Source organism: Crocodylus porosus, unplaced genomic scaffold, assembly GCF_001723895.1.
Source record: "Crocodylus porosus isolate Cpor-Errol unplaced genomic scaffold, CroPor_comp1, whole genome shotgun sequence".
Classification (NCBI taxonomy): domain Eukaryota; kingdom Metazoa; phylum Chordata; order Crocodylia; family Crocodylidae; genus Crocodylus; species Crocodylus porosus.
The window spans coordinates 84,470,550-84,496,499 of record NW_017728931.1 but is presented as its reverse complement, the minus strand read 5'-3'; the positions used below and the strand labels follow the sequence as shown (position 1 = coordinate 84,496,499).

The 25,950-nt window shown below is 38.8% G+C and overlaps 1 protein-coding gene across 4 annotated transcripts in view; it reads left to right on the top strand.

The window, feature by feature from the left end:
- The window catches only part of MON2 (MON2 homolog, regulator of endosome-to-Golgi trafficking), a 133,828-nt gene that overhangs the window by 79,413 nt on the left and 28,465 nt on the right, over positions 1 to 25,950 (top strand). Inside the window, exons 21-31 of one of the 4 annotated variants that reach the window (XM_019543311.1) lie at positions 2,830 to 2,832; positions 3,107 to 3,217; positions 6,795 to 6,970; positions 7,766 to 7,928; positions 8,471 to 8,764; positions 9,631 to 9,829; positions 12,484 to 13,112; positions 19,703 to 19,846; positions 20,363 to 20,380; positions 20,667 to 20,795; positions 24,822 to 25,012. In XM_019543311.1, the coding sequence (XP_019398856.1) occupies positions 2,830 to 2,832; positions 3,107 to 3,217; positions 6,795 to 6,970; positions 7,766 to 7,928; positions 8,471 to 8,764; positions 9,631 to 9,829; positions 12,484 to 13,112; positions 19,703 to 19,846; positions 20,363 to 20,380; positions 20,667 to 20,795; positions 24,822 to 25,012 (2,057 nt within the window). The remainder of the gene's footprint in view (positions 1 to 2,829; positions 2,833 to 3,106; positions 3,218 to 6,794; positions 6,971 to 7,765; positions 7,929 to 8,470; positions 8,765 to 9,630; positions 9,830 to 12,483; positions 13,113 to 19,702; positions 19,847 to 20,362; positions 20,381 to 20,666; positions 20,796 to 24,821; positions 25,013 to 25,950) is intronic. The other 3 variants (XM_019543312.1, XM_019543313.1, XM_019543314.1) reach the window with 3 other exon arrangements.

The window sequence follows — 25,950 nt, the reverse complement described above, 5'->3', positions numbered from 1 at the left end:
TGGCTTCATATGAACAGTATTAAGAGTGTGACCCCTTTAGGCTAAGCCCTAGGATTTACCCACTTCCACATTCTTGCAACTTGCTCTTTTGAGTAGGAATGAGGGTATATGTACAGATTAACCAGCAAAATCTTAAAATACAAGGTCCTTCCCCATGTGGGCTAACAGTTCAGCAGTCAGGTCTTTGGACTCAGGGTCTGTCTGCAAGTTGTAATACAGTGCTGTGCTGAGATGCTGTACCAGCTCTGCATATGCTTGTCCCAGACTAGAAGTAGTATAGCTGTATTACTTCACTGTTACACTCTGCTGAGTTATTGGCCTTTGGGTGGAATAGCCAGAGGTGTAGTGACCTACTGCAGCATCCTGGGCAGAATGCCAACCTCTGGGGGGCGCAATAACAAGTTGTCTTACCAGACCCAGTCCCTCTACACTTGTGACAGTTCTTGCAGCTGTTGTAGATATGCTCAAAGTGCTGCAGCTGAGGACCAGGTTCAGCAAGAGGCATCAGAATCCCACTCTTCCTGCCTTCCCTCCCCTATGAATTTTTACTATGATAGGCACAGCCTCACACTGCCCAGTCATAGAAGCCAGGCAGTGCCGCATTTCATAGCGTCTGGGGGGAGCAAGGGGCTGAACTGAATGATGACCCTGCCTTGGAGGTGTCATTCTGAATGCCCAGTAGAGTGTCTGGGAGAGGATGAGGGGTGATGAGCAGGTCACCAGAGGTAGCCCCTGGGGAACCCATGCTACCAAGCTGGTGCAGCTGGTATGAAGCAAACCTGTCTCTTAGCTGCTGCAGTCCCACTGCACGCCTGCCTGGCTTCTATAGCTGGGTTGCTCAGGCTGCACCTGTCATAGCAAAGGTTCCCAAGGCGGGGGGGGGGACAACAGTTCTGGTGTTCCCCCTAAGTTGGCAACTGCATTGGATGCCCTATTTATCTTGTCATAGTTGCACTACTGAGAATATGCACGCAATGCCTCAGCATGATATTGCCTGGGCCTGCCCTTTTAACATCCATTCGTTTAAAATGTTGCCTTACTGCTTATTGACCTAAGGATTTGACATGTAGCTGGGGTAGGGTGCAAGAAAGCCAACTCTTCTTTCTTTCTCCCTTTTATTTCTAGTTTTGTTAAGAGTTGATATGAAAATGATGGAGAAACTTCTCCCCTCTCCAGTCATAAAAACCATACAAATAATAGAAAATTAGGGTTGGAAGGCCCCTTGAGAGCTCATCTAATGTAGTCAAACACCTTCTCAAAGCAGGACCAACCCGAGCTATGTTATCCTAGCCAAAGTTTTGTCTAGCCAGGTCTTAAAAATCTCCAAGGAGCCACTCGCCAAGTAGCTGGAATCTGCTATTAAACCTCTCTGTTTTCTCTTCTCCAGACTAAATATGCTCAGTTCCCTCAGCTCTCCTCAAAAGTCATGTTCCCCAGCCCCCAAACTATTTTCATTGGCCCCTGCTGGACTCGCCAGTTTGTCCACATCTTGTCGTGGGGGATCCAAAACAGGACACAGTACTCCAGATGTGGCCTTACTAGTGCCTAATAGAAAGGAATAATCACTTCCCTTGTTCGGCCCTCCTACTAATGCAGCCCAGTATGCCATTAGCTGTCTTGGCAGCTAGGGAACACTTGGCTCCATTCAGTTTATTTTTCACTGTAACCCCCAGGTCCTTTTATACAGAGCTGCTTCTTAGCCATTTGGTCTGCAGCCTGTAGCAGTGCATGGGATTTGTTCTGTCCTAAGTACAGAACTTTGCACTTTTCCATATTGAACCTCGTAAGTTTTCTTTTAATCCAGTCTTCCAGTTTGTCGATGTCTTTCTGAATCCTAGCTCTACCCTCCAGCGTTATCTACTGCTCTTCCTAATTTGGTGTCATCTGCAAAATTGCTGAGGGCGCAGTCTGTCCCATCTTCCAGGTCACTGATGAATGACCTGGAAGTTGTTCATACCCAGTCCACCATACCCAGGGCCTATAAACCTGTTCCTTTTCCCCCTCCTCTTTCCTAGACTTGGGGGTTGCCTCTCTTTTGGGAGTGTGATCACATATCCCTGGTCCAACTGAAAATGGTTTGTGGGAGCATTGATTTTGTTGTTGTTGTTGTTGTTGTTTTAAAAAAAAATGTTGCTTAACTCCCTCAACTGCTTCTGTAACTGGTGTCAATCACTCTCTCAAATATGACAACATGCAGAACTGCTCATATTATGGTAGCACTTTGTGCAGTGTATTTATAGAATTAGGCTTAATTTCTTTCCATAAGAAGTAACAGTTAACCAAAAAAAAAAAAGGATTTATAATCTGTATATGGATTGAACGGGGAACAAAGGCAAGTCAGTTCTGAGAGAGATGCATATGTTCCAGTGGATCTCTAACTTGCAGGGTTTGCTGTCATACCTACCATTTTCTCAAGTGTTTGAAAGAAGAATGTGGTGTCTGCTCACTTTATATTTGCTGCTTTTAGTACAGTAATTTTGTAGTTACTTAAATGCATTTATTTTTTGTTTTTGAAACCAAAGACAGACAAATAATTATGTTGCTTATTCTCATTTGGTTCCATTAAGGAATTTTAGCTCTTCTGAAACATGACTAGTGAGACAAGGAATTTATTTTGTAGCTGCTCACAGGCAAATTAACAGGAAATGAGTTGTTGTGTCAAAGAGAAGATTTTATTTCTTTTTAAGTTAGCACTGTCTACATTTGCAAAGATACTATTGCTTTTTCTCAATTAAAAAAACAGCATATTTTGTTGAGTTGAACTGCCTTGGTTTTCATGTTGTTTCCTTCTGCCTCTTTCCCTTTTGCTTCCTTTGTTTTCTTATTCAGAAGGTAAGCTTGTCCCAAATACATTTTCCAATCTTACTGTCATATTTAGTCTTAACTTTTGTGACAATAACTTAAATAATAGCAGTAGGTTGCATTGAGAAGTACGGGGAAAAATAACAAAATACAAAGAGGGTTGCCTTCCTATTGTAAAATGAGTTTTTGATTACGCTCTTAAAAAAATGTTACATAGATTATTTATCTAGTTTCACTGCTGAATGCTTACAGACATTTTTGGTTAAACAAAAACAGCTTAAACATGGCTATGCTGTGTCTTCAGGTCTGTCAACATCCGAACTCCAGAATGAGAGAATGGGGAGCAGAAGCATTAACTTCTCTCATTAAAGCAGGGCTGACATTTAACCATGACCCTCCATTATCACAAAATCAGGTAAAGTTTGTGAATGTATCCTTTTCTTTTCTGGAGCTGGTAATGGACATTAAATTGTAATATTCCACAGAGGCAGTTTTCTACACTTCGGCAAATCAGTGGCATTTAACGTTGAGTTTCTAAAGTCTGTAGTTGTAACTGTATGGTTTAGATATTGAGGATCACTTCATGCCTTTTAATCAGCCATAACGTCCTTGTTTCAATGCAGAGCAAAGAATGATGGTGGTGTTAACTTACTGTGTTCATGTGTTAGAACAAAAGGTGGATCACCCTTGCAAGTACAAAACATTTCCAAAATATTTGCAAGACTATGTAGGATTTTAACTGAGGGCATAGAATAGATTCTTTGGTGCATAAAATGGCATCTTTTCCCTGCCTGTCCTTGTATTAGCTTAAAAAAATACTGGCTGTTAATGATATTTTTGCTATTGACACTTCAGCCTTTTTCTTGAGTTTCCTTTCATGTTTTTCCCGTAATGTACCACAGATTTATTTTTTACTACAGTTTTTTTGTTAGAAAAAGTTCAGTTGTTTTGTGGCATATCTTTCTCTACCCCTTTTTATTTATTTATTTCTCTAAATCATCTCCTTTTCTTTTGAACCATCACAATCATAGACATCTCTGATTTTGATGGTTCAGAGAAAAGGCATCTATAAATATATATTAAATATATACATATTAGCAGAGGCTAATACTGACTACCATATCAACTTCAAATTTAAGAAGCAGGGAAAACAGACTTCAAAAGTGAAGGCCAAAGGTTCAGGAAGTCATGTTATAGCAAAGCCTAAATATATATGTCTCTGATTTTTGATGGTTCAAAATAAGAGCTATAACCAGCTCTTCAATAACCCTACTCTTTTCTGCAGATCATTTGACAGTTGTGGGGGAGCAGACTTAAAAACGTATTTTCCATTTTATCAGATTCTACTAGTTTGAGAGAGGTTTCCTTCCACCCTTTTCTGTTAATAGAAAATTGAGAATATTGCTATAATAAGTACCAGCTCTTAAGAGGAGACTCTGTATATACACTCAATATATATTTTAACTGAATTGTAAGGGAATTCATGTATTGAGCATAGAGTTGTAGTACAGTAAGTGAAGGATAGGTGCAGAAGCATTTTTTAATCCAACTTCATATGGCTTGTTCCATTTAAGGGGAAATAATTCAGTTTTGTGGGTTTTTTATTTAGATAATTAGTAGAGTCTTTTGGGACTTGACATAACATGACTTCCTGACCCTTTGGCTTTCTCTTTTGAAGTCTGTTTTCCCTGCTTGTTAAATTTGATATGATAGTCAGTATTAGCCTCTGCTAATCCATGTTGTAGACTTTGCCTTCTTTTTCTTTCATATAAAGTCCAATAATACAGGGGGCAAAAAACTGTCGGTTATGATTTTGTGATAAAAGGATAGAGTTGATTAGTCAGCCTAGAAAAAGGAATGAAATGCTTGTGTCATCTCGTACATTGTAGTAATAGGAATACTTAGCACTCCTATAAAGCTTCACCAAGTCTGCGCCTGACATTAATCTTCACAATATTCATTTGTGATAAGGAAGATCTTTCTTCAAAGACTCAGTCATTGCAAGGTTTTTTTCTGGAACCTCAAGCATCCATCATAGCTAAAGTTTTAAAGAGGGGTGTGTCAGATTTCCTGTCCCCAGGGCACATCTACACATGCCCAATGGCACCATTGTTACTGTGCCGTCATTTAGTACTTCTTTGGACGTACCTCCTTTAGGATGCACTCACTTGCATTGCTACAGCAACGTAGCAGCTAAAAATAACCATGCACCGCAAGCATGGCACAGTACTGGCTGTTAGTGCGCTGTCATTTAGTACTTCCTAACTGGGGTACATCTATGCAAGGCGCTATGGTGCTGTAGCAACATGCTACGACAATGTAATGTCAGCGGGCACAAACTGGGGCTGTAGCTACGTTGCCACAGTGGTGCGCTTCCTCACTTATAGTGCATTGCTACAGTGACATAGTGGCTAAAAATAACCATGTGCCGCCAGCATGATGCAGTAACAGCTGTTACTGCGCTATCATGTAGTACTTCCTAAATGGCCGTTACTGTGCCATTCTGACAACGCATGGTTATTTTTAGCCACTTCATAGCCATAGTGATGCACTACATTGAGGAAGCATGGCGCTATGGCAACATAGCTGAGGCATCACAGTTTCTGGCCACCAAAGCTACATTGCCATACCATGTTGCTATGGTGACGTAGCGCCTTTTGTAGTTATGCTCTGCGTGACCCCAGAAGTGCAAGTGTTCTAGTCCTTAAGTGCTAGTGGTATAGTCCAGTGGTATCCTCAGCTGTCAGTTCCTTTTTGAATGAAAGGATGTAACATTTATTTTGCAGTTACAAAAGGAGGACAAGGGGAGGGAGGGGATGGGAAGAGGGGAAAAGTATACCCTGATTTCAAAATAACAAACCTCCAGATTTTTAAGTGATGAAGGTAAAGGGAAACGGTTCTGTGAAATGACATCTGAGAAACAGAATTTTATCTTTTTCTTCTCCAAAGTTACCATTGTCCCACTTGCTGTTGATGGTAGAAACCTCTAGTATTACCAGTTTGGGTGGTCACGTGTTATTGCTTGCTTGCAGAGGTTGTAGCCCTCCAAAGTATTTTATGGAAGAGACTAACTTTTTACACTGGTATTTTCTGAGTTAAGTGCAGTCAGAAAGCTCCAAACTGAATTGATGCAATCTTTTGAGCCCAGTTACCTCCTGCCCATGGCAGGGGACCGACTTGGATGATCTTACAGGTCCCTTCCGGACCTTCTTTCTATGATTCTTTGAATTTTTGCAGGTTTCTCTAAACAGGATAGATTGAACTGACATTTACTTTTTGAAGCTGGAAAGGCAACCAGGCCCCTGCAGTGGGCTATACCGGTAGCTGGGGAGTGCTAGATCACAACTCCCCACCTACCAGCCACTGCTGAGGACACCTGAATGCAGCTGAGCAGGGCTTGTCATTGATCAGCTGCCTAGCACACACCCCACTACCCCTTTGCTATCTCTTCCCAGAGGAAAACAGTCCTTCCTGTCCAGAATGGCCAGATCTCCTAACCTCAAAGAGGGAGGCCCCTGCCCTTGGAAGGGTCCCATGAGCCCTGCTCTGGTACAGAGAAGGGATTCACCCCCCTCAGTATGGGCCTGTAGGGCTTGGCTCCATGCCCAATGGTGTTGGGAGAGTAGTCCCTCCAGAGCAGGGCTGGCCAGATCCCCCAGCCTCAGAATGGGCTTCCTGCCTCTGGCAGGGTCCCCCAGCCCTGCCCCTGGTGTAGAGAGAGATCAGGAATTGCCTGGGGACACTTCTGGTGCAGTGCTTCAGATTTTTAAGTTTCATCCAGGGTTATTTTTATGTCATTTGGGCCAATTTATAATCCTATAGCATACTCTCCAGTCAATTTTTATAGCAGTTGAAAACTGTTTAAATAACTAAGCTTACATCTGCCTGTGCCACAGGGTTGATACTGTGTTGTTTCACCTATTTTGTCGGGATGAATTATGATCTATGTTATCTGTTTACTCCTCTTGGTATGTCTTGCTGTTTATTTTTAGAGGCTACAGTTGCTTTTGTTAAATCCATTGAAGGAACTGTCAAATATTAACCATCCTGATATTAGGATCAAGCAGCTGGAGTGTGTATTACAGATTTTGCAAAGCCAGGGTGACAGTCTAGGACCGGGCTGGCCATTAGTGCTTGGAGTCATGGGAGCAATCAGAAGTGATCAAGGGTAAGTGGTTGAAATAAATGTTTTAAAAATTGATATAGATAAAAAGTGCAGAGTATTCAATATTTACTGTTTTTCATTTTTAGGTAGATGTTAAAAGGTAGATCTAGGTCTCTAAATTTACTTCACTCAACTTAATGCAGTCTGGTAATGTTCCTACTCCTTTTTAAATGCATACATTGTCAGCTTTGCATACATTGTCTACTGACTTAATGAATTCACCAATAGATTGTTTGCAGTTTTTTAATGCTAAGTCTATTTGCTTTAGATATCATGGAGAGATGTTTGTTGAAAGAAACGTATGCACAGAATTATGAATTAATAATTTAATGATTATCCTAAGATTTGGAATAGTGTAATGAGTATCAAAGCTAGTAAAAACTTTTGATGGCTACTTACTGGTTGCAAGTATGTGGGGGGTTTTTTTGGTGGTTTTGGTTTTTTTTCCCCTCTAACAGAAATAAAGGAAAGATTATATGTATTTTTTAGTCTTGCATATGCAGATTTGTTTCCCTTCATAACTACTGTGTGTTGAAGTTTCTACTCAATTAGCTAACATGCATTTAAGTACAATTTGCTTTTTCTGCAAGTGACTTTAAAATGTACCAATTAAGTTTCTTAAAAAATCTCTTATCTTAGTTGAGACAAACCTTTAATATGTTTCAGCTTCTGCTTGGAATCTTTAGTCTTAACATAAATACCATTTTCCTTTTGTTATAGTATTCCTCCTGTTATATAATATGCAGTTTGCATGTTCTTAAGGAAATTTGAAATGAGGTGTATGTTGGTTTTTTTAAGAGAGTCCTTAATACGGACTGCATTCCAGTGTCTTCAGTTGGTTGTGACAGATTTTCTACCAACAATGCCGTGCACTTGCCTACAGATAGTTGTTGAAGTTGCAGGAAGCTTTGGACTTCACAATCAAGAGCTAAACATTAGCTTAACTTCAATTGGTTTGTTGGTGAGTTTCATTAAGCCATAATGATGATACTTCAGAGCTTTACTTGACTAATATTAATGCTAGTTGGTTTGTAGTCTGCTAACCAGATACATGCCAACGCTTGTTTGCCATGTATTCACAAAACTCCCACTGAAGTCAGTAAGTTGCCTGTATATACAGAGTGAGCAGATTTTAAATTTATTTCTGTGATTCCATAATATGCAAGATAGTTAGAGATATTATAATAATGGGCTTTTTAAGTAGATATCATATTGATTTTAAGATCCCTTTTCTTGTACTTAGTAATTGGCAAAGTCATTTGAGAACCTAAAGCCAAAGTCCAGAAATAGTGTACTTTCATATTCTACTCTGTGGTGCAATTAAATGCTATCCAAGTAAAATCACTGTAGGGGAGCTTTAGCTATGTATACATTTGGCAATGTATTATAAAAAATATTCAAATTAGGAAGACTTTTATCCATGATCAATGAGCAAATGTTTGTTTGGATATTTAGTTTGGATATGTATTTACATAATGATTATATCTACTTTTTTGTTTGTAGTGGAATATTTCAGACTATTTTTTCCAACGAGGTGAAATCATTGAAAAGGAACTGAACAAAGAGGAAGCAGTATTGCAAAAACAGGCGGAAGAGAAGGGAGTGATGTTAAATCGTCCTTTCCACCCTGCACCGCCCTTTGACTGCCTTTGGTTATGCCTGTATGCCAAGTTAGGGGAACTCTGTGTAGATCCACGGCCAGCAGTTAGAAAGAGTGCTGGACAGACGTTATTTTCTACAATTGGTGCTCATGGAACTTTACTCCAACATTCAACATGGCACACAGTTATATGGAAGGTATTGAGTCCATAAGCATGTTTAGTGTCATGGTGATTTTAATTTTTCTAACCTTTTTTTTGAAACATAATTTATAAACACAAAGTAGCTGGGGCCTGTTTTATCTTGCAGGTGCCTTCAAAACATTGTTTTCTCATTCTGTCTTGCCCTTATACCAACTTGTTATGGAATTTCCAGTGACTTGGTGTAACTCTGTTTTTATATCTTGATTTATTTTTTTTTCTCTCAGCAGTGAGAACGGTAGCCACTGCTGTCCACAGCCCACATGTTAACCTCTTGAGGGCAGTATGCAGCCCCTGGAGCACCAGTTGGATAGCCCTGCAATAAGATTTAGCTTTTCTTTTTCCTCTCAGTTGTGATACCTAAAGGCCCTTTCCCCCTGGAATGCAGGCAGACTGTTTGTTCTCATTGGAAAAGTAAGGACAGGGCTTGAGCTGACTTGTATCATCACTTTGGCGCCTCATACCCACAGAGCTCCTGATTTAAAATAAGCATAATTGCACATTTTTACTAAAGAAGCACATCACAGATTCCTCTGGTTTGCTCTGGAAACGGAGCATAGACAGTATGTCTGTTCTACAGTGTTTTAATTAGCACCAAGAGTATTCTCAAAGGTTCTGATGGTGGTGGGTGTGGCCCCTCAGAAGCTAAAGAGCTATGTGTGATTTTAATGTCAGGTGGCTGATTCAGGTATACACAGTCCCAGAAATGAGAGTAAGTCTGAGCAAAATAAAAGAATTCTCCTGGTCCCTTGATTAGGGACCAAACGGGAGGAAGAAAATATGCAGTTTACTTTTTTCTTGGTTTTTAGTATGAGTTCAAATGCATTCAGTAGTCAATGGATTTTTTTTTTCTGAATATTTTAGGTTCTGTTTCATTTGTTGGATCGTGTTCGAGAGTCTTCCACCACAGCTGACAAAGAGAAAATTGAATCAGGAGGGGGCAATATCCTCATTCATCATTCCAGGGATACAGCAGAGAAACAATGGGCGGAGACATGGGTATTAACTTTGGCTGGTGTTGCAAGAATATTTAACACAAGGAGATACTTATTGCAGCCTTTAGGTAACATCTTTTTAATATTAAATGGTTTTGAGTATATTATTATATTCTTTTCGGTAAGATTATCGGAAAGTATTTAAATTACTCTTATAAATGTGTGTTCTCTGTTCTTTGTGATTTGTGGAGTTTGTTTTCAGGTGCTTAGAATAAAAATTCTTAAATAAAAAGTATGGACATGATATTAAATGTTGTTATTCCTACCTCAGATACCAAATGACTTTAGTCAAACTGCTGTAAGCATTCTTGACTGACAGAAAAACAAAGGGATTTTTTTCCTCTTCATTTGTTGAGTAAAAATATTTAACGCTCAGGCAACAGTGTGATACTACAGAACATTTATCAGGCAGGGACTCTTCAAGTCTTATGAACAGCCCTGATATTGAGGAAATCTGCTTGCTGAGTATGGTTTAAAAAAGGGAAAATGTTTAAGGAAAAACAGTTGACTTATTATGAATTGGGAGACAGTTGAAGATTTCCCTCGTTCAAGCAGTTCTTCCTCCATGTTAGTTTGGTTTAATTTGTTATTACCATACCTGCACTACCTGAAATTAATAGGAGCGAATCCACCCATTCTCTCCTCCCTCAGAATCTTTCCTTTCCTTTCTCTTCTGTTCTCTTTTTTTTTTTTTTTTTTTTTAACGGCCTTGGTATTCTCCAATTCTGTACTTTCTTTTCTTCCATTCTGTTTTTTCTCATCTTCTTTGTTTTCATTTTGGTTTATTCTCATTATCCTCTCTCATCTCCTTGAGACTCCTGTTTCTTCTGCTTTCTCCTTTTTATAAAAACTCATTCGTTGGATATTTGCGGTTATTCGTTTGTAAAATTATCAGTTGCAGAAGCCATGTTTGGCCAGTATGATGTTTAGTATTGATGCCTAAGTGAACTTCCAGTCTAGCACTGACAAAATGATGCAGTAAATTAGTAGGTAGTAGTTCAGTAAAATTGGATTGGTGCTATAGTTGTTGTCCATAATGTATGCAAGAACTAAGGCTTTTCCTGGTGATGTCTTTTATTGGGCCTACTAGCTTAGGTTGTACCACCTTCTTTCCCAGACCTGAGGAAAGGCACTCGGTGCCCAGTATAGACTTCATGGACTGCAGGAGTCATTTAATTTTATAATTAATGTGAAGTAGTTTGTCTTAAATATTTTTAATGTGAAGAGACACATGTAAGGAAATGTAATTGGTAAAAAGTAATTTTGAGCTTTGTTGTTATACTTGGTCATACTTTGGTCCCTGACTTACTATGAAGAAAAAGTAAAAGAAAGGTGAACTAAAATTAATAACTTACCAAGGTTTCTTTTTAATATTATTGCATGTGATATGCTGTATTCCACAAGTTGTTATTTGAATAAATGTTGTGATTGAACATTCTGAGGGATGAGGCATTCATTTTCCCCCCCTACTCCTAGATTCAAATCTGAGAAGTTAAATAATTATTAGTAAAAACATGACAACGATATTGTAATTACCCAAAAAACAAGAATTAGAAACACAATTTAATTCAGAGTTAAACTTTAATTTAATAGTAATTGACAATTTGAATAAAAAGTAATAATTAGGGGCAGATGTACGACCTATCTAGTCCCACAAAAGGGATGACTGGTGTGGGGCTAGTCCATGGACCAAATCTCACACATAGGATCAGTCTGACAGCTGAATCCTGGGCAGTGTCACCCTGGAAGTAGGGTTGGTACATGGGTGCAGTCAGACAGCAGTATAATTCCATATGCTGTTGAGATCTAATGTGGGGAGCCATATCTGTTAGACTGTAGGACTCCCTATGGGTCTGGAAATTTGGTGGCAGAGGAAAAGTTGCAACATTAATTGGTGCAGCTCTGAGAGCAATTAATGGTGCTATCACTACCCCCCTGCCAAATTTTCAGATCCGTGGGGTATTCCGTGGGCTTGATAACAGCAACACCATCCAGATCTGGCCCACAGCCTGGAGTTTGAATTAGGGGGATGATTTATCGTATGTCATTTGTTCACTTACAGCTTTTTCGTATTAACATATATAAACACCCTCCATCCATTCTTTATCTGTGCAACTTGGTAGAAGTTTATATAAGAATATTTGTATTAGAAGATCAAAAGTTGCTGAAAACCCACCAAAACTATCTACAATTGAAAAAAAAAAAAAAGAACATAAGAAAAAAGCACATACATCCATAAATGAAATTTTGGTTACAAATAAAAATTGGGCGGGGGGAACCTTAAGAACTTGAATGAATATATGATTACCTTAGAATTGTGTATTAAGAGATCTTTCGGTTCATTGCATGAGTAGAAATAGCACCCCATAGCCATTAAATATATTTAATACTTGGTAAAATTAACAAGCAACTGACAGGTGTAAGAAGAACAAGAATAATTTTTATTATTTATAATAAAGAACTGCTAAAGTCATAGTATACAAACATCAGGTTTAGCATAAACAGTGCTATAATTCTTTTATTTCTCTGTGTGCAGGTGCGCACATGTGTGTGTCAGTTACTTTGTTCATTTTTACTATAGTTATGATCATATATTTATAAAGAAATTGAAGAAAAGGGTCCCCTCCCCTTGCAAAATCCTCTATACTGGACGTGCAAATGTATTAAAACAGATCTGATGAAAGGTCAAGTTGATGAAACTCTTTTCTTTTTTTTAATATAGGAGACTTTTCCAAAGCCTGGGATGTTCTTCTTGATCACATCCAGTCAGCAGCCCTCAGCAAAAATAATGAAGTTTCTTTGGCTGCTCTGAAAAGTTTTCAGGAAATTTTACAGATTGTTTCCCCTGTTCGAGACTCAGAGAAACCTGATACACTACCTGCTATTAATGTTTCTGTACCTGTTGTCGTAGGGGCAATGACTGCTACTAGTCTGGGCAGATCATTCATGAGAACTGACTCCATAGGAGAAAGAATTGGAAGATATAATGCATCTGAGCCACCTGTAATAACAGATGAAATAGAGGATTTGAATCTTTGGTGGGCTGCTTGGAACACTTGGTATAGGATTGGCTCAGAAAGTACAAAGCCTCCAATTACTTGCGATAAATTGACCTTCATCCCCAGCCAGCCATTTCTCACAGCTTTAATTCAGATATTCCCGGCTCTATACCAGCACATCAAAACTGGTTTCAGCATGGATGATCTCCAAAAGCTGGGTGTCATTTTACATGGTGCTGTTTCAGTTCCTATCAGTTCTGATGCCTCCCCTTTCATCCTTCCATCTTACACTGAAGCAGTTTTGACAAGTTTACAGGAAGCAGTGCTTACAGCTTTAGATGTCCTACAGAAGGTAATACAGCTGTAAATAATCTGTGAAATGTAAGCTATGCTATATATTGATTCTTTTTTACTTTGCCATTTGCAGTGTGTCGATTTAAATTTAACACAGGTAAATTGTTTATTTCTTTGAAGTGTAATATACTGTACTTGTATAAAGAAGCTAATTTTTCCTCTTTTTTTAAGACCAATTGGAATTGTTTCTAATATTCCTTGTTCCAACTGCCATGGAGGTCTTGTGATCTCTGTTGAAAGAAATGGTATAACCTTCAGCAAGATTACTTCTCCATCACTCCAGGCATATGGCATATGCAGAGTTGCATTGTCAAGAATTATGTTCATCTGACTTATTAGCACTGATGTTAACAGGGGCTGGAAGTAGAATGGAGGCATCATGCTCACTCACTGTGGAGATAATATTTGTTATCAAGTATCTCTGGAGACAGAGACTGGAAGGATTGTGATCATAATTTAAGAATTCCAAGTTTTTGTAAAGTTTAAAGGGATTTAGTATACCCTCTTTTCTTCCTTTTCTGGACTCTAGTATGTTCTAAAAACACTGCTGCTTTGCTGCAGAAATTTTGGCTAAAATACTCGTCCCAAAAAAGCACCCTTTACTTACCTTAAAAGTTTATAATTAAAATCCAGGCTTACAGGCAGAAGTGGCCTATATTGCTGCCCCACATAAGCTTCCTTTTAAATTATATACAATTCTAGCTATACCTTTTTTCTTTTAAAATTTCCCACTGATCAGGACTTTTTCCTTATAACTGATGCTTAACCTCGTGAGACTCTTAATATGCTGCAAAATGAGTACTGTATTGGAAGGCAGAAGTATAGGCAAAAATGATATAGCACTCCAGAATTCTGCCTCATGTATGTTGCTCAAACCAGATTTTTTCTTTTACATTTTTTTGGAATTGTAAAAATACTTCTTGATGAAGGTAACTGGTCATAGTGAAAAATCCTTTTTTCCTATAGAAATGAAGTTGGTATTGAATAAATATCTATGTAAAGCATCTCACACATCTCCTTTTTGTTAAAGGAACATTATTAAGATTAGAAATCAAGCACTCAGAGATAAGAAATACCAGAATTATGGCTGGCTGTATAATCCTGTTTCAACCCCCTGTGCTCATCCATTCTGCATTATAGTCCTTGATTACATATTATTTTCAAATGACCCATGCCTTGTGCAGTGCATGGAATGGCTGGTGCTTATATAATGAGTAGCTATTTATTTTGTTTTTTCTTTGTTTAAGGTGTGGTCAGTGCCTTATTTGTTGCACACTATCCTAACACAGCTAGGAAGAGAGAACTGTTCATTTCTCATGATTTTTTTTCTATAGTATTCATCATATCTGTGTGTTTTAACAAACATCAGCAAATTAATTCTAGAACGTAGCTGACATGAGGCGGTAGTATCCTCATTTACAGACGGGGGACTGAGGGACAAAAAGACTATGTTCAGGAATATCTACTAATTTTTGGTGCCCATACTACTCAAATTGACACCTTTTCGATTTCATTCCCTCCAATTTGTTCCAGTTTGCTTCTTTTCCCCATTGCTAATTCCTAGTCTCAGGCCCGTTCTTCAGGCCAATCACTCAGGCTGGGGACAGAAGTTATACATAAACCAGTATAAGTGATAGGAAACGGGTTCAAATCTGTAACGATAGAAGTTCAGCACACAAACCATTTTTAAAATGATCAAAACCAGTTTAAAATAAACCTGAATGGATATAGTGTCAGACTTATGTGATTTAGGTTAAATTGGTTTATTGACCTTCTGTCTCGGATCCCTTCCAGATTCAAGTCAACCCACAGTCCCCCAGCATCCCAGGATGCTTTGCACCTCCCCCACAACCCACCTTGCAGGGTGGGTGGGCTAGCCTTGGCCCAAGTTGCCTGCTCCGGACAAGCAGGGAGGCATGCTCTAGCACCCCCTGGCTTCTGCAGGCATGTGGCTGCATTTTCAGAAACAAAAGAGAATGTCTGTTCACTTGCTTACTAGTTCAACCTACATAGCTTAGACTGAGCTGTGAAGATTGAATTGATTCAGCCTCGTGATTTTTGGTGGTCTGTACTTAGTCTCAGGTCTACTCAGGTTTCTCATCCCAGTAGTAGCCATTGCCAGCTACCTATTCAGGACCTCAGTGCTACTTCCCACGTCTTTGGACACCTATACACGTGCATGGAGGCTGCTCTGATATACTGTAATTGGAGTGTGTCAGAGCAGATTCAGTTAATCGAGTCTACTGGAGTTTGGTAATTACTGCACTCCAGCAGACTCCAGCGTCACATGTATCAACATCCCCGTGCTGAAAAATGGTGGTGGCGGCGCTTTAACTAAAATTTTTTCAACTGCCATCATTTTTCAGCATGGGGATGTTGGTACATGTGATGCTCCAGTCACTCGAATTAAAGCAGCTCTTGGAGCCACTTTAATTTAAAGTGTAGTCTCTCTTCCCCCTCCACAACAACTCCTGGAGCATGTCTATCAACCCTCTGTGTCCAGACCATGCTCGCTACCTGACTTCAGGTTCCTTAACCACTCTGTATGTTCTTCTACTCTGACTTCAGTTACTTTCGTTTGGTCCCTAAAACTCGGTCTCTCAGCCCCAGCTCTTAGGTTTGGTTTTCCTCTCTTGACAGCCTTCAGCCTTAGTTCCTTCCCTACCCTGATCCTTGGTCCGTATCCCCAGCATGCTTCTCCCTGCAGATTTGGTTGTTTTATTTGAATGCAAAGGGGAAGACAGCTTGTCCTTGAAGCTGTCTGGCTATACCGGGGATGGCATTCAGCATGTGAGAAGAGAGAGTAGCTCTTCTTGATTCACATAAGTATCCCAGAGCTACAATTGCAGGGTAAGTCTGCTTAACCCTAACTGGAGCAGGTTCAGAATTGACAGACTTTTCAGGGAATTTAGCTACTAATATCTAAGAAGTCTCTACTGAGCATATATAAAGTGACTTTTCAGAGGCTTATAACTTGCCCAGTTTGGGTAGATTTTCATACAGATGACACAAGAAAGATCATCTTTGCCAGATGTCAGGACCCTACTTCAAAGCATGGGGCACTAGAGATTATTAAAGCGGTCGCTAAAAACTTTTAACGTGGACAAAGCAACACATTTTCCATAGTCTGGTTCTTGGAAACAGGCAAGCCATTTTGGCTGAAAATTTCTAAAACCCCAAACAAGGCAGACACTAACTATTTGATATGTTTGGCAGTTGTGATCAATTGAAAAAGTGTTATTAGGAAGGGTTGGACAATGTTAATATTTGGTGCTACTAGTCATGCCCATAATGGTAACTAACAGAACAGCACATTTTTGTTTCCTTAAATATAAAGTTTAAAAAGAAAAGAAAAGTTTATAAGAGTCTGTGGAGTTGCAAAATCTTGTGGAACACAATAGAATTAACGTGACAGCAGCAGCCAGCCAGTCGTGGAAACGTCATCAGGAGTGTTTCTGCTGAACATGTCAATATTGGGGAAAATGTATTGTACTGTAGTGGGCTGATACCTACTCTTAGTGGAGCAGTTTAATGAGAGCGTTTAAATGTTTATTCACTTTTCCAAAATAAATACTTATAAAAAAACTTTTGATATGGGATCAGACTAAATCCTGTTCTTTGCTGTAATGGGGAGATAGGGAATCAGTTCCAGTGTTTCCAATCCTTAGTTCAGCAGAAATGTCCTTGCATGACTAAGAAGCCGTTCCTAGCAATGCCATAGATGGGTTCTTGAGTCCACTCCTCATAAGCCATAGTCGGTTAGTAACTGTAGCGTCCATTTAGGTGCAAGATTCAGGTTTTGTTAAGGTAAGTTTTTGAATTTTGTTTCTTAAGGCTTATGATGAGTAGAAATATTGCAGTATAATATTTGCCTTTGTAGACTTTTTATCTTCCCCTCACTCCTGTGGAAAATATTGTTTGGTTAGATGAGAGATCTATTTAAATTTAATTTAATTTTTTTTAAGCTGGCTGGAGCGCAAAAATAATAGTTTAAAAGGTTGTGAATACATTTGATTTGTTCTTATAATCTAATGTGGCATTTGAGGGTATGTTGTCTTTTAAAATACTTTTTAACTAAAAAAAAATCTATTAAAATGGTACCATTCTGGAACACTTTTTAGAATATAAATGACACAAGGTAGTTGAAAAATTACATGCAAAATACATCTGGCACTTAAATTGTGCCAGGTTGTGTTGGTAAATTGTGTGGGTATTGTATGCAGTCAGATCCCTGGCACAACTGATGATTCAATAGAAAAAACTTTGTTTTTAGTGGGTTTAATTTCAGACTAACATTAGTATGTTATGGTTGTTACTAAAAACAAGCACTTCCCCCTTTAAAAAAAACCCCCAAAAGAACAACATTAGTTGTCTTTTAGGAATCTTTGGGGAATTTATTTGTGATCAGGGATGTTGGAGGACTCTGCAAATGTAATATGGTTAAAGAAGATTGTAAAAATGTTACTGGTTTTTTTTTTTTATTCAAGGAAAGGTGGGCAGGAGCTGCTAGAAGTTCCGTCTACATTTTGGAAAACAAATTTATTTTTAATAATTCAGTTTAAAAGTTTATAAATTAGTATAGTTGTCAATCTTTGATTAAAGATCTTCATTTGTAAAGATCTCTTTTTGTAAAACAAGTGTTTCTAAAAGACAAATTACTGAACCTTTGATTCTTTTCCTAACACATTTGATCAAGACACTTCATCAGCAAGTAATATTTTGTCACAGGTATGTAATGCTATAGAAAACTGAAAGTGTATGCACACAGTTTGTGGGGGCAAATATGCATATAATAAAGGTAACCTAAAAGTTAACTGAGCAATTTGGAAAAGTACTCTAAATGTTTTGTTATCTTAAAACAAGCTCCAAAGAGTTGTTGTTTCAACTTGTCCCTTGCAAAAGGTCCTTGCTATATCCCTGGTTACCTCCTCTGCTGGGATTGACTTCCCTTCTATTTTTTCCTTGCCAGTGCATTTACTCTTCTTCCTCCTTGCACACTAGCTCAACAAACCTATTCTTTAATGTTATTTCTATTCTGGCTGATCCTCATGTTCCATTGTCTTTCGCAAGCAAGGAGCCGAGGGACAGACTTGTGAGTTTTAACTATTAAAGCAGTGGCTGGCAACCTTTTAACAAGCTCTGAGCTGAAATAACCTGGCTCTGGTTCAACACAAGCTGGGTGTCTTCAGCGATGAGAGGGGCTCAGCCCTAGTGTGGGCTCAGGCAAGGCATTTGGGAGCTGTACCCATGCTGCCGCTGCTTTCCCTAGCCCCTTGCTGTTAGGGGATGGGCACACACGCCCATCCTTCCTGGCTGCAGGAAGTCCTCTGGCTCTGTGGGTTAGTTTAAAATTATGGGCCCTGTATTGCTGACCCTTGTCTTAGTTGGTGATAACTCCTATTGCTGTAATGTTAAAGCACCATATTACTAAATTTGAACCTGCTTAGGGAGCATCATAAATGCACTTCTTGAAGTACTTTTCACACCTGATCAGTGTGTAGGCCTATAATTTTATAAAAATCTTATATGCTTATTGTTTATACTTATCTATGAAATTGTAGATTTAGCAAAAGCAGTGCACAACTGCAACCTCAGTGCACCATCCATCTCACGCAATTTTTAAACTAGGAAGATCAAATCTTTTAATATGGTGATTAAAACAGTGATCTTGTGCTGCACAAATCAGAATCTAGTACTGCAGTTTACCTCCTTGTTCAGATGTTATTAGGTGACACATTCTCTAAAAGGAAACGGAGGGGGTTTTTTTGTTACTGAAGGCATGTTATTTAGTCTTCTCTGAGAGAATGACCACATGACACGGGCCCTTTCCTGAAGCAGTAAAATGGAAAGACTTGGAATTCCAAGGGAGGCTAAGGAGACCCCAGGGAGGAAGGTGCTAATTATTTAATATAAAAGACAAATACTGAAATAGATGTATAAGAAAATTGGCTCCGCTTTTGAGTACAAACTACTTGACATTGCCTTGAGACTTATACTAGCAAGCAATTGCTCTTCTCTACCCATGTTCTCTTCAGTTGTCATCTTCTAAGTTTCTTCTGACTGGACACCAATCTGTTCAGCAAAACTGAGAATCATAAATACAGTCTTATAAACCTTTTGTTATAAGCTGCTTTGAGAGATGTTCCTTACAGTTTGTTTGTTCTTTCCTTACCACTTTAACTACTTGTGGTGATTATTTGTCACTGTCTAAATGTTCTTCCAAGTGGGAGTTTAGAAAGTTGTGGGACAGAGACAAAAAACATACAGAGCAATCCTTTTAATAAACAACATAGAGCATCACTCTTGCTGAGTCCCATTTCTGTTGTTCATGCAGTAGTCACCTTGCATCAGTGTACTATTACAATATTTAATTATATTATTTGAAATTTAGAATTTTGTTGACATCTCCAATTTCAGTGTAGATGATGGAGGTAGAGAAGAGTTTGCTGAGAAATCTGTATATTTTTGTAACATAGATTCGATCATTTTTTTTGAAGTAGTAGTTGCTGCTTATTTTTTAATACAGGAGAAGTTCTTAAAGCTGAAATTTTGTGTAAATATTATAATACTCTAAATTTTGTTTCACAGGCCATATGTGTAGGTTCAGAAAATATGCAGATAATGTATCCAGCAATCTTTGACCAGCTACTAGCATTTGTAGAATTCTCCTGTAAGCCTCCACAGTATGGGCAGCTGGAAACGAAACACATTGCAAATGCAAAATATAATCAGGTAACTAACTAAAAATCCCATCTTTTCTATTTTAAATGTAATGGCTCATGACTTCAGTTTTATTTCAGACAGAGGTGATAAACATCCTTACCCCATCCACAAAACTTTGTCAGCTTGTGTCATCAATTAAGCTATTGACATTTTTTTTTCAGACTTTTCTTATTGCTTTTTTCTGTTACCTCGATACATATTTTCTCAATACTTTTTTGATAGGAAAAGTCTAAAATGGACTTCAGGCACAAAATCACACATCTTAAGTAGCTTGTGCTGTCTGTCTTATATCAAAGTAGTCTGATGAAATATAATTTTCTTTAGGGAGAACTCCGTAAATTGGTAGTTCTTAAAATTCCATATTCGGTAGGAAATTGAAGCATGTTAACTGTTTTTAAAAAAACAATATGAACACTAATGTGTAATCAACATGCTAATATTCAATATAACTTTAAGAGGTAATTATTACATATGTATTAATTATTCTTATTCTGTTTGTCCTGCATCCCAATGGAATCACACTAGATACAACTATTTGCACCGGTGAGTTAAATTTCCTTAAAGATTGTCCTACTATAGTAGTCTTGCATAAAATGCAACGTGCCTTTTCCAAAATGTTATCACATTTTTGCAGTCGGAATGTTTTGTGGGTATTTTTGCGGGGTGGGGAGGGAGGGGTTATGTTTTGCTTGGATCAAAATTGCTCCTCTGGAATGTATTTTTAGGAAGTCTTGCATGCATTAAAATAATATTTCAGTGTACAAGATAAATTTTCTTAAGCATAACGTTCATATTTTCATGTTTCAACAGTGTGCTATTTTTTTTCCAGGCAGAATGGGTAGCATTGAATTATGTGCCATTTGCTGAGAGGTCTTTGGAAGTTGTGGTGGATTTATACCAAAAGACTGCTTGCCACAAAGCTGTAGTAAATGAGAAAGTTCTTCAGAACGTTATTAAGGTAAAAACTGTTATCTTTTGTTTATATATTAAATTGCTTAGTTTGATTTGGAACCACTAGGGGACAGTGTAGATGGCACTATTCAGAGTTGCAGACAAATGGTGTGTTAAGATTCTTGTCTGGGGCTTATGGGGAAGGAATCGATTCTTTAACTCAAGTGGACTGAAATAATATCATTTATTTAAATTTACATTTCAGTGCTTTTAAACTGATTTACTATAATACAGTACAACACAACTCTAATTTATTCTAAGACACTGAACCTTCTCTGTAATTACCCTCAAGCCCTACTTGTATTTTGAAATCTTGTTGTAGGGACTTCCTTTCCTTTTGGTGTCCTTGTGACAAGTTATTTAGCAGAATTCACAGATTTGTTGGAATCTGACAACTCACTCTAGGGGCTGACAATACCTTAGCCAAGGTTTACACAGTAGGTAATTATGGTGCCTTTGCTGCTGACTAGCACTTGAAACGGCTGAGAATATGGTAGCTGGAGTATATGACAGCTTAAGCATGCAGCAGAAATGAGCAAAAGTTAAAATGTAAAAAATGTGATACTGAAAGCAACCTTCAAAACCTATATGTCTACTGAAAGGGTGAAATTTGACTTCCTATAGTGCTGTGTCACTTTACTTGCTGAAAATCAGACCTCTGATTTTGCTTCTTAACTACTACCTGAAAAATTGAAGATCTTAAAAATTTTAGCCCTAGCATTTGCACTTGTGAACTGTGTAATTTGTTTGATATGACCTTCAGTTCTAGATAATATTTTCAACTGGTTGTAAGTTTGTCAAGTATGTATGAGATGGATATAGTGATATGGTACTGGGATGTATATGTTTATTTACATGCATGTGGATGTAAAGAAGGGAACTCTTAAATAACCTTTTTTGACCTTATTGCTTGCATTTTAATTTAAAGGAACAAGACGTATCATCTCTTTCAAATAAGAAATAATTTGGGGAACTTTGCTTTTGTGGTGATGAATTTTGGCTGATTTCAGTTTCTTGCTTATGAAGAAAATTTTGTTCTGTTAGCTGAATAAAGTTATACTTGTCCATATTTTTCTCCAATTGGTGGCTGCTGTTTTTTAAATTAATAGGTGATTTTAGTTATAATCTATTGTAAATGGAATGTATAGATCTCCAAATTAGGATAATATTTCTTTAATGTTGTTCTGTTAGTGACATCTGAGTGAAATTTGTGCAAATATCTGTGTTGTATCTGATGTTACCAATTATTTCAATGGGAGAAAAATGCTGCCATTTCAAAGATATCTTACGTTGATGATGCATCTCCCTTCCTTCCTCTAACTATAGATCTGGTGGATTGTGCAACCATGCTTATAAGAAACTAGTTCATGAAAGACTTTGTATGTTTGTCCCAGTGTTGTGCTGTCTGTATGTTTCCAAGTTACTATAGACTTGGTCTTCAGGATTTTGAACTATATTCTTTGGCAGAATGGGCTTCCTGCTTAGCTGGGGAGGGTTTCTCTCACTTTGCACTTTCGATACCTTTCTGTCTTCTATCTCTTTCTTATCTCATTACTTGTTTATTTTTCTACTTACTAGGATTAGCAAATGTGGCATGGAAGTAGATGAAAAATACTCTTTCATTTTATTTTGCAGGTTAATCCTTCCTTTCCTTAATAGTTTTAGTCTTTAACATATCACTTGTTCTTATATTTAGTAGGTTCCTTGTAATGATTCCTTGTAAGGATTATGTCCACATGGTTTATTTTTTATATTATTTGTTATGAGAAGTATAAATATCAAGTTGTCGTTATTCTCAACTTTGAAAGTATTCCACTTTGGCAGCTTCCTTTATGAATAGGGCTGTTCTCTTTAACGGGTTTATTAAATGGTAATTTTAGGCAGCTCCTGGAGCTCTTATCCTGCAGCCACTCCAGACATTAACACCTGTAAGTGGCTTAAAGCACTCATTATGTAGCTCAGTTATGCCGCTCCAGGGCAAGATAAACTCTGTTCCACATAAATATGCTCCTGTTCCATTAAGGTGTTGCCACTCTGGATGGCTGTGCCACTCGAGTTGAAGTCCTCCAGTATCCCAGGATGCAGTTGTCCCTCCCCTAGATGGTGTTTCTGTGTAGCTGGAGATGGTGACTGCTTGAGGCAGGTTGGGGCTGGCAGGAAGTGACTGGGGGAGGGAGCGCAGTAAGGCATGGAAAATCATAGCTGGTGCACCAGGATGCTGCTGCATAGCCCAGAACAACAGGAAAAGAAAAGTACTGCATGGGTGGGGGCTCTGGCACTGGTTCTGCTGTCTGGCCCAGCAAAGCACTGACAACTCCATCACTGCCCAGCCTAGGAGTATCGTGCCACACTGCCCCACTGGTTTCCTCCCACAGCACCATGCCATGGCTGCCGGGAGCATTTAGCAGCCTCAGTGGCAGAGGGAATGGACGAGAAGGTGCTGCTTTATCATGGTGAGCCATTAGCATACTGCCCACATCCAGCTCGGGATGGGTAAGTGATATTGCCGGGAGGAAACCAGTGGGGCAGTGTGTTGCATTGCTCCAGGGCCAGGCAGCAAAGGAGTCATTAGTGCCTTGCTGGGCCAGGCAGCAGAGTAGGTACCATGCTGTGGCTGGTGGGAACATTTAGTAGCCCCAGTCACAGCAGGGTGTGGTGGGAGGGGGCTGAGGATGAGAAGGTGCTACCTTGTTGCAGCAAGCCACCAGCATGCTGTCCATGCTGGGCTTTGGGAGAAGCAAGTGACACTGATAGTTACATGGCCCCCCACTTCCCAATCTCTCTCATCCCTGCTCGTAGAGCAGGGATAGAAGCCTGTCCTGGTTCACCAGGCCTGTAGTGGCATGTCATAGCTGTGCAGGTGAGAGACTATCAAAAAGGATCTTTTGCCTTAAGATGCGACTGCTCCAAATTCCAAGCTAGCACTTGGCCAAACAATGGCTTAGTGTAAGATGTAACAAGGCCTTAAATTCTTCCGTCTCATGATGATGAACTGTCTCAATGTAGCTGCATAGGTTGTGGAAACCCATTTGTCAGGATTAGGGGTGACCAGTAGATGATGATTAGGGCACTGAGAATTGTGGATTTCTTATAGAAAATTTGTGACGCATGCACAAGTAAAGTATCATTTTCATGGAATATTCATGGGGCAACTATTGATCTTGACTGGTTCCATGAATATTGTGAAAAATGATACTCTTACCTGCACACATGCAGCATGCATCAAGGGGTGGGGAGAAAATATTATTTGGGGGTGGCTGAGCCCCACCTGACCCCGCCCCTCCCTCACATAGGGCTGTTGTGGAGCCAGCATGCGCTGCAACTGTAAGTGGTAGCAGAGGAGCGGCTGCACACCACTGGGCACTGAGAGATGGTGATGCCATGGTGCTGCTGCTGTTGCTGGCCTCCATGAAGAGTTCTGGGGGGACTAAGCCCTGTTAGTCCTGGCCTTCCTCTGCCTATGACAGGCAGGCACACACGCTGTCCATTCCCCTGCCTCATACACTTACCTTCATGTGGCTGCATCCTGGCCATGCCTCCAGCAGCTGCTTGCAGGCTGGAATGCTGGGAAAGCCTAGGTTTCCTATTGTAGGCTGGAACACTGCCAGTCTGTAAAGGGAAACCTGTGCTTTCATGTGTTGTTTTCTGGCACAGGCTCACAATGCTTAAAAATTGCAGTGTGGGGTCTAATTTCATGGTGTCCATGAAATTGTGATTTTTCTCAGGGCCCTAATGGTAATATAGGGAGAAAAATAAACAGTTAATTTTCCAATGTAATTAGAATAGATTCTTACTTTCAACAATGTATTCAGTTAATCAGGTCTTTACTTTAACCAGGTTATATACCATGACTCATCATTGTAATTAGATTAAAAAGAGAGCATCTGAAATCTCAGCAATAACTGGAGAAAAGTATTACCATCTTCGGTGTAAAATGTCCAGTAGAGATATTGTATAGATATGCTGTCATAGATCTGTCTCTCTTAGTTTTCTTCAAGGAAGAATAACAGTTAGTTGAACTTTCTCTTCTTAGACATTGAGGATACCTCTAAGTCTGAAGTATTCCTGTCCGTCTGAAAGCACTTGGAAGCTGGCAGTATCTTCTCTTCTTAAAGTTCTTTCTATTGGACTACCAGTTGCAAGGCAGCACGCATCTTCTGGAAAATTTGACAGTATGTGGCCAGAACTGGCTAACACTTTTGAAGACTTTTTGTTCACCAAAAGGTAAATACAAGTTTGTTTGTTTTTTTTTAAATTGTAGTAATGTTTTTCTAACTAAGCTGTTTTTTGCTATAGTTAGGTATGAAGATCCAGCATGAGAAAACTAGTGAAAAAAGTGTTATCTTCAGAGATTTTGATAGTTGGAAGTGTTTGGAATAATTTGTATCCTCATTGTTTTTAAGAGTGTAACCAATAAAAGTAAGCAACTTCCCTTGTTCAGGTAATGACATAATAGCAAGCAATAGCTAAGCTGAATTTGAAAGACAAGTTAATTGGAAAGCAAGTGAGGACATTAATGCATATGCTTACCTCGTTATAAACAAAAGCTAATCCACATCAGTGTATGCTTCTTCCACTGAAGACTAAGCCAGAACAGGTTAAGTTTACTCTGCTGAAAGGTAAAGCGCACACACCCTGGCATTTACCACGGAACAGGTAACACACTGAACTCCTACTTTCCTTTACCTTACGGTGACTTATTTAGTTAAGCTCTTTCCATGACCTCAGTTTAGTCTTCTCACAAAACCATTATTGTCCTCAAACTTGTTAAGAAAGAAAAGAAAGTACATTATAACAGTGATTTTGGTTACTTTATTTAAGCATTTTTTCACCTGCATGCACTCTCCTGAATTCCATTATAAAACTTGTATTTGCTTTCTACTCAGCATGAGTGGAAATATGTGCAAACGATTTAATTTAGAAAGTTGTTAAGAATCTTGTTATGATATATAAATATACTTTCTGATATAATCACTCAAAACAAGCATGGTACTTCTAATTTCAGTATCCAAATTATAGGTAAAAAGAATAGAATTGTTTTCTGTAAAAGCTGACCACTCATGAGAGCTCAAAAAAGCATAGCTTCAAGTGGATGCTGAGAGGCAGACAAATTCTTTGATACACATGGTTTTTAGTGAACATGTCTACCTTAGTAGGGGGCA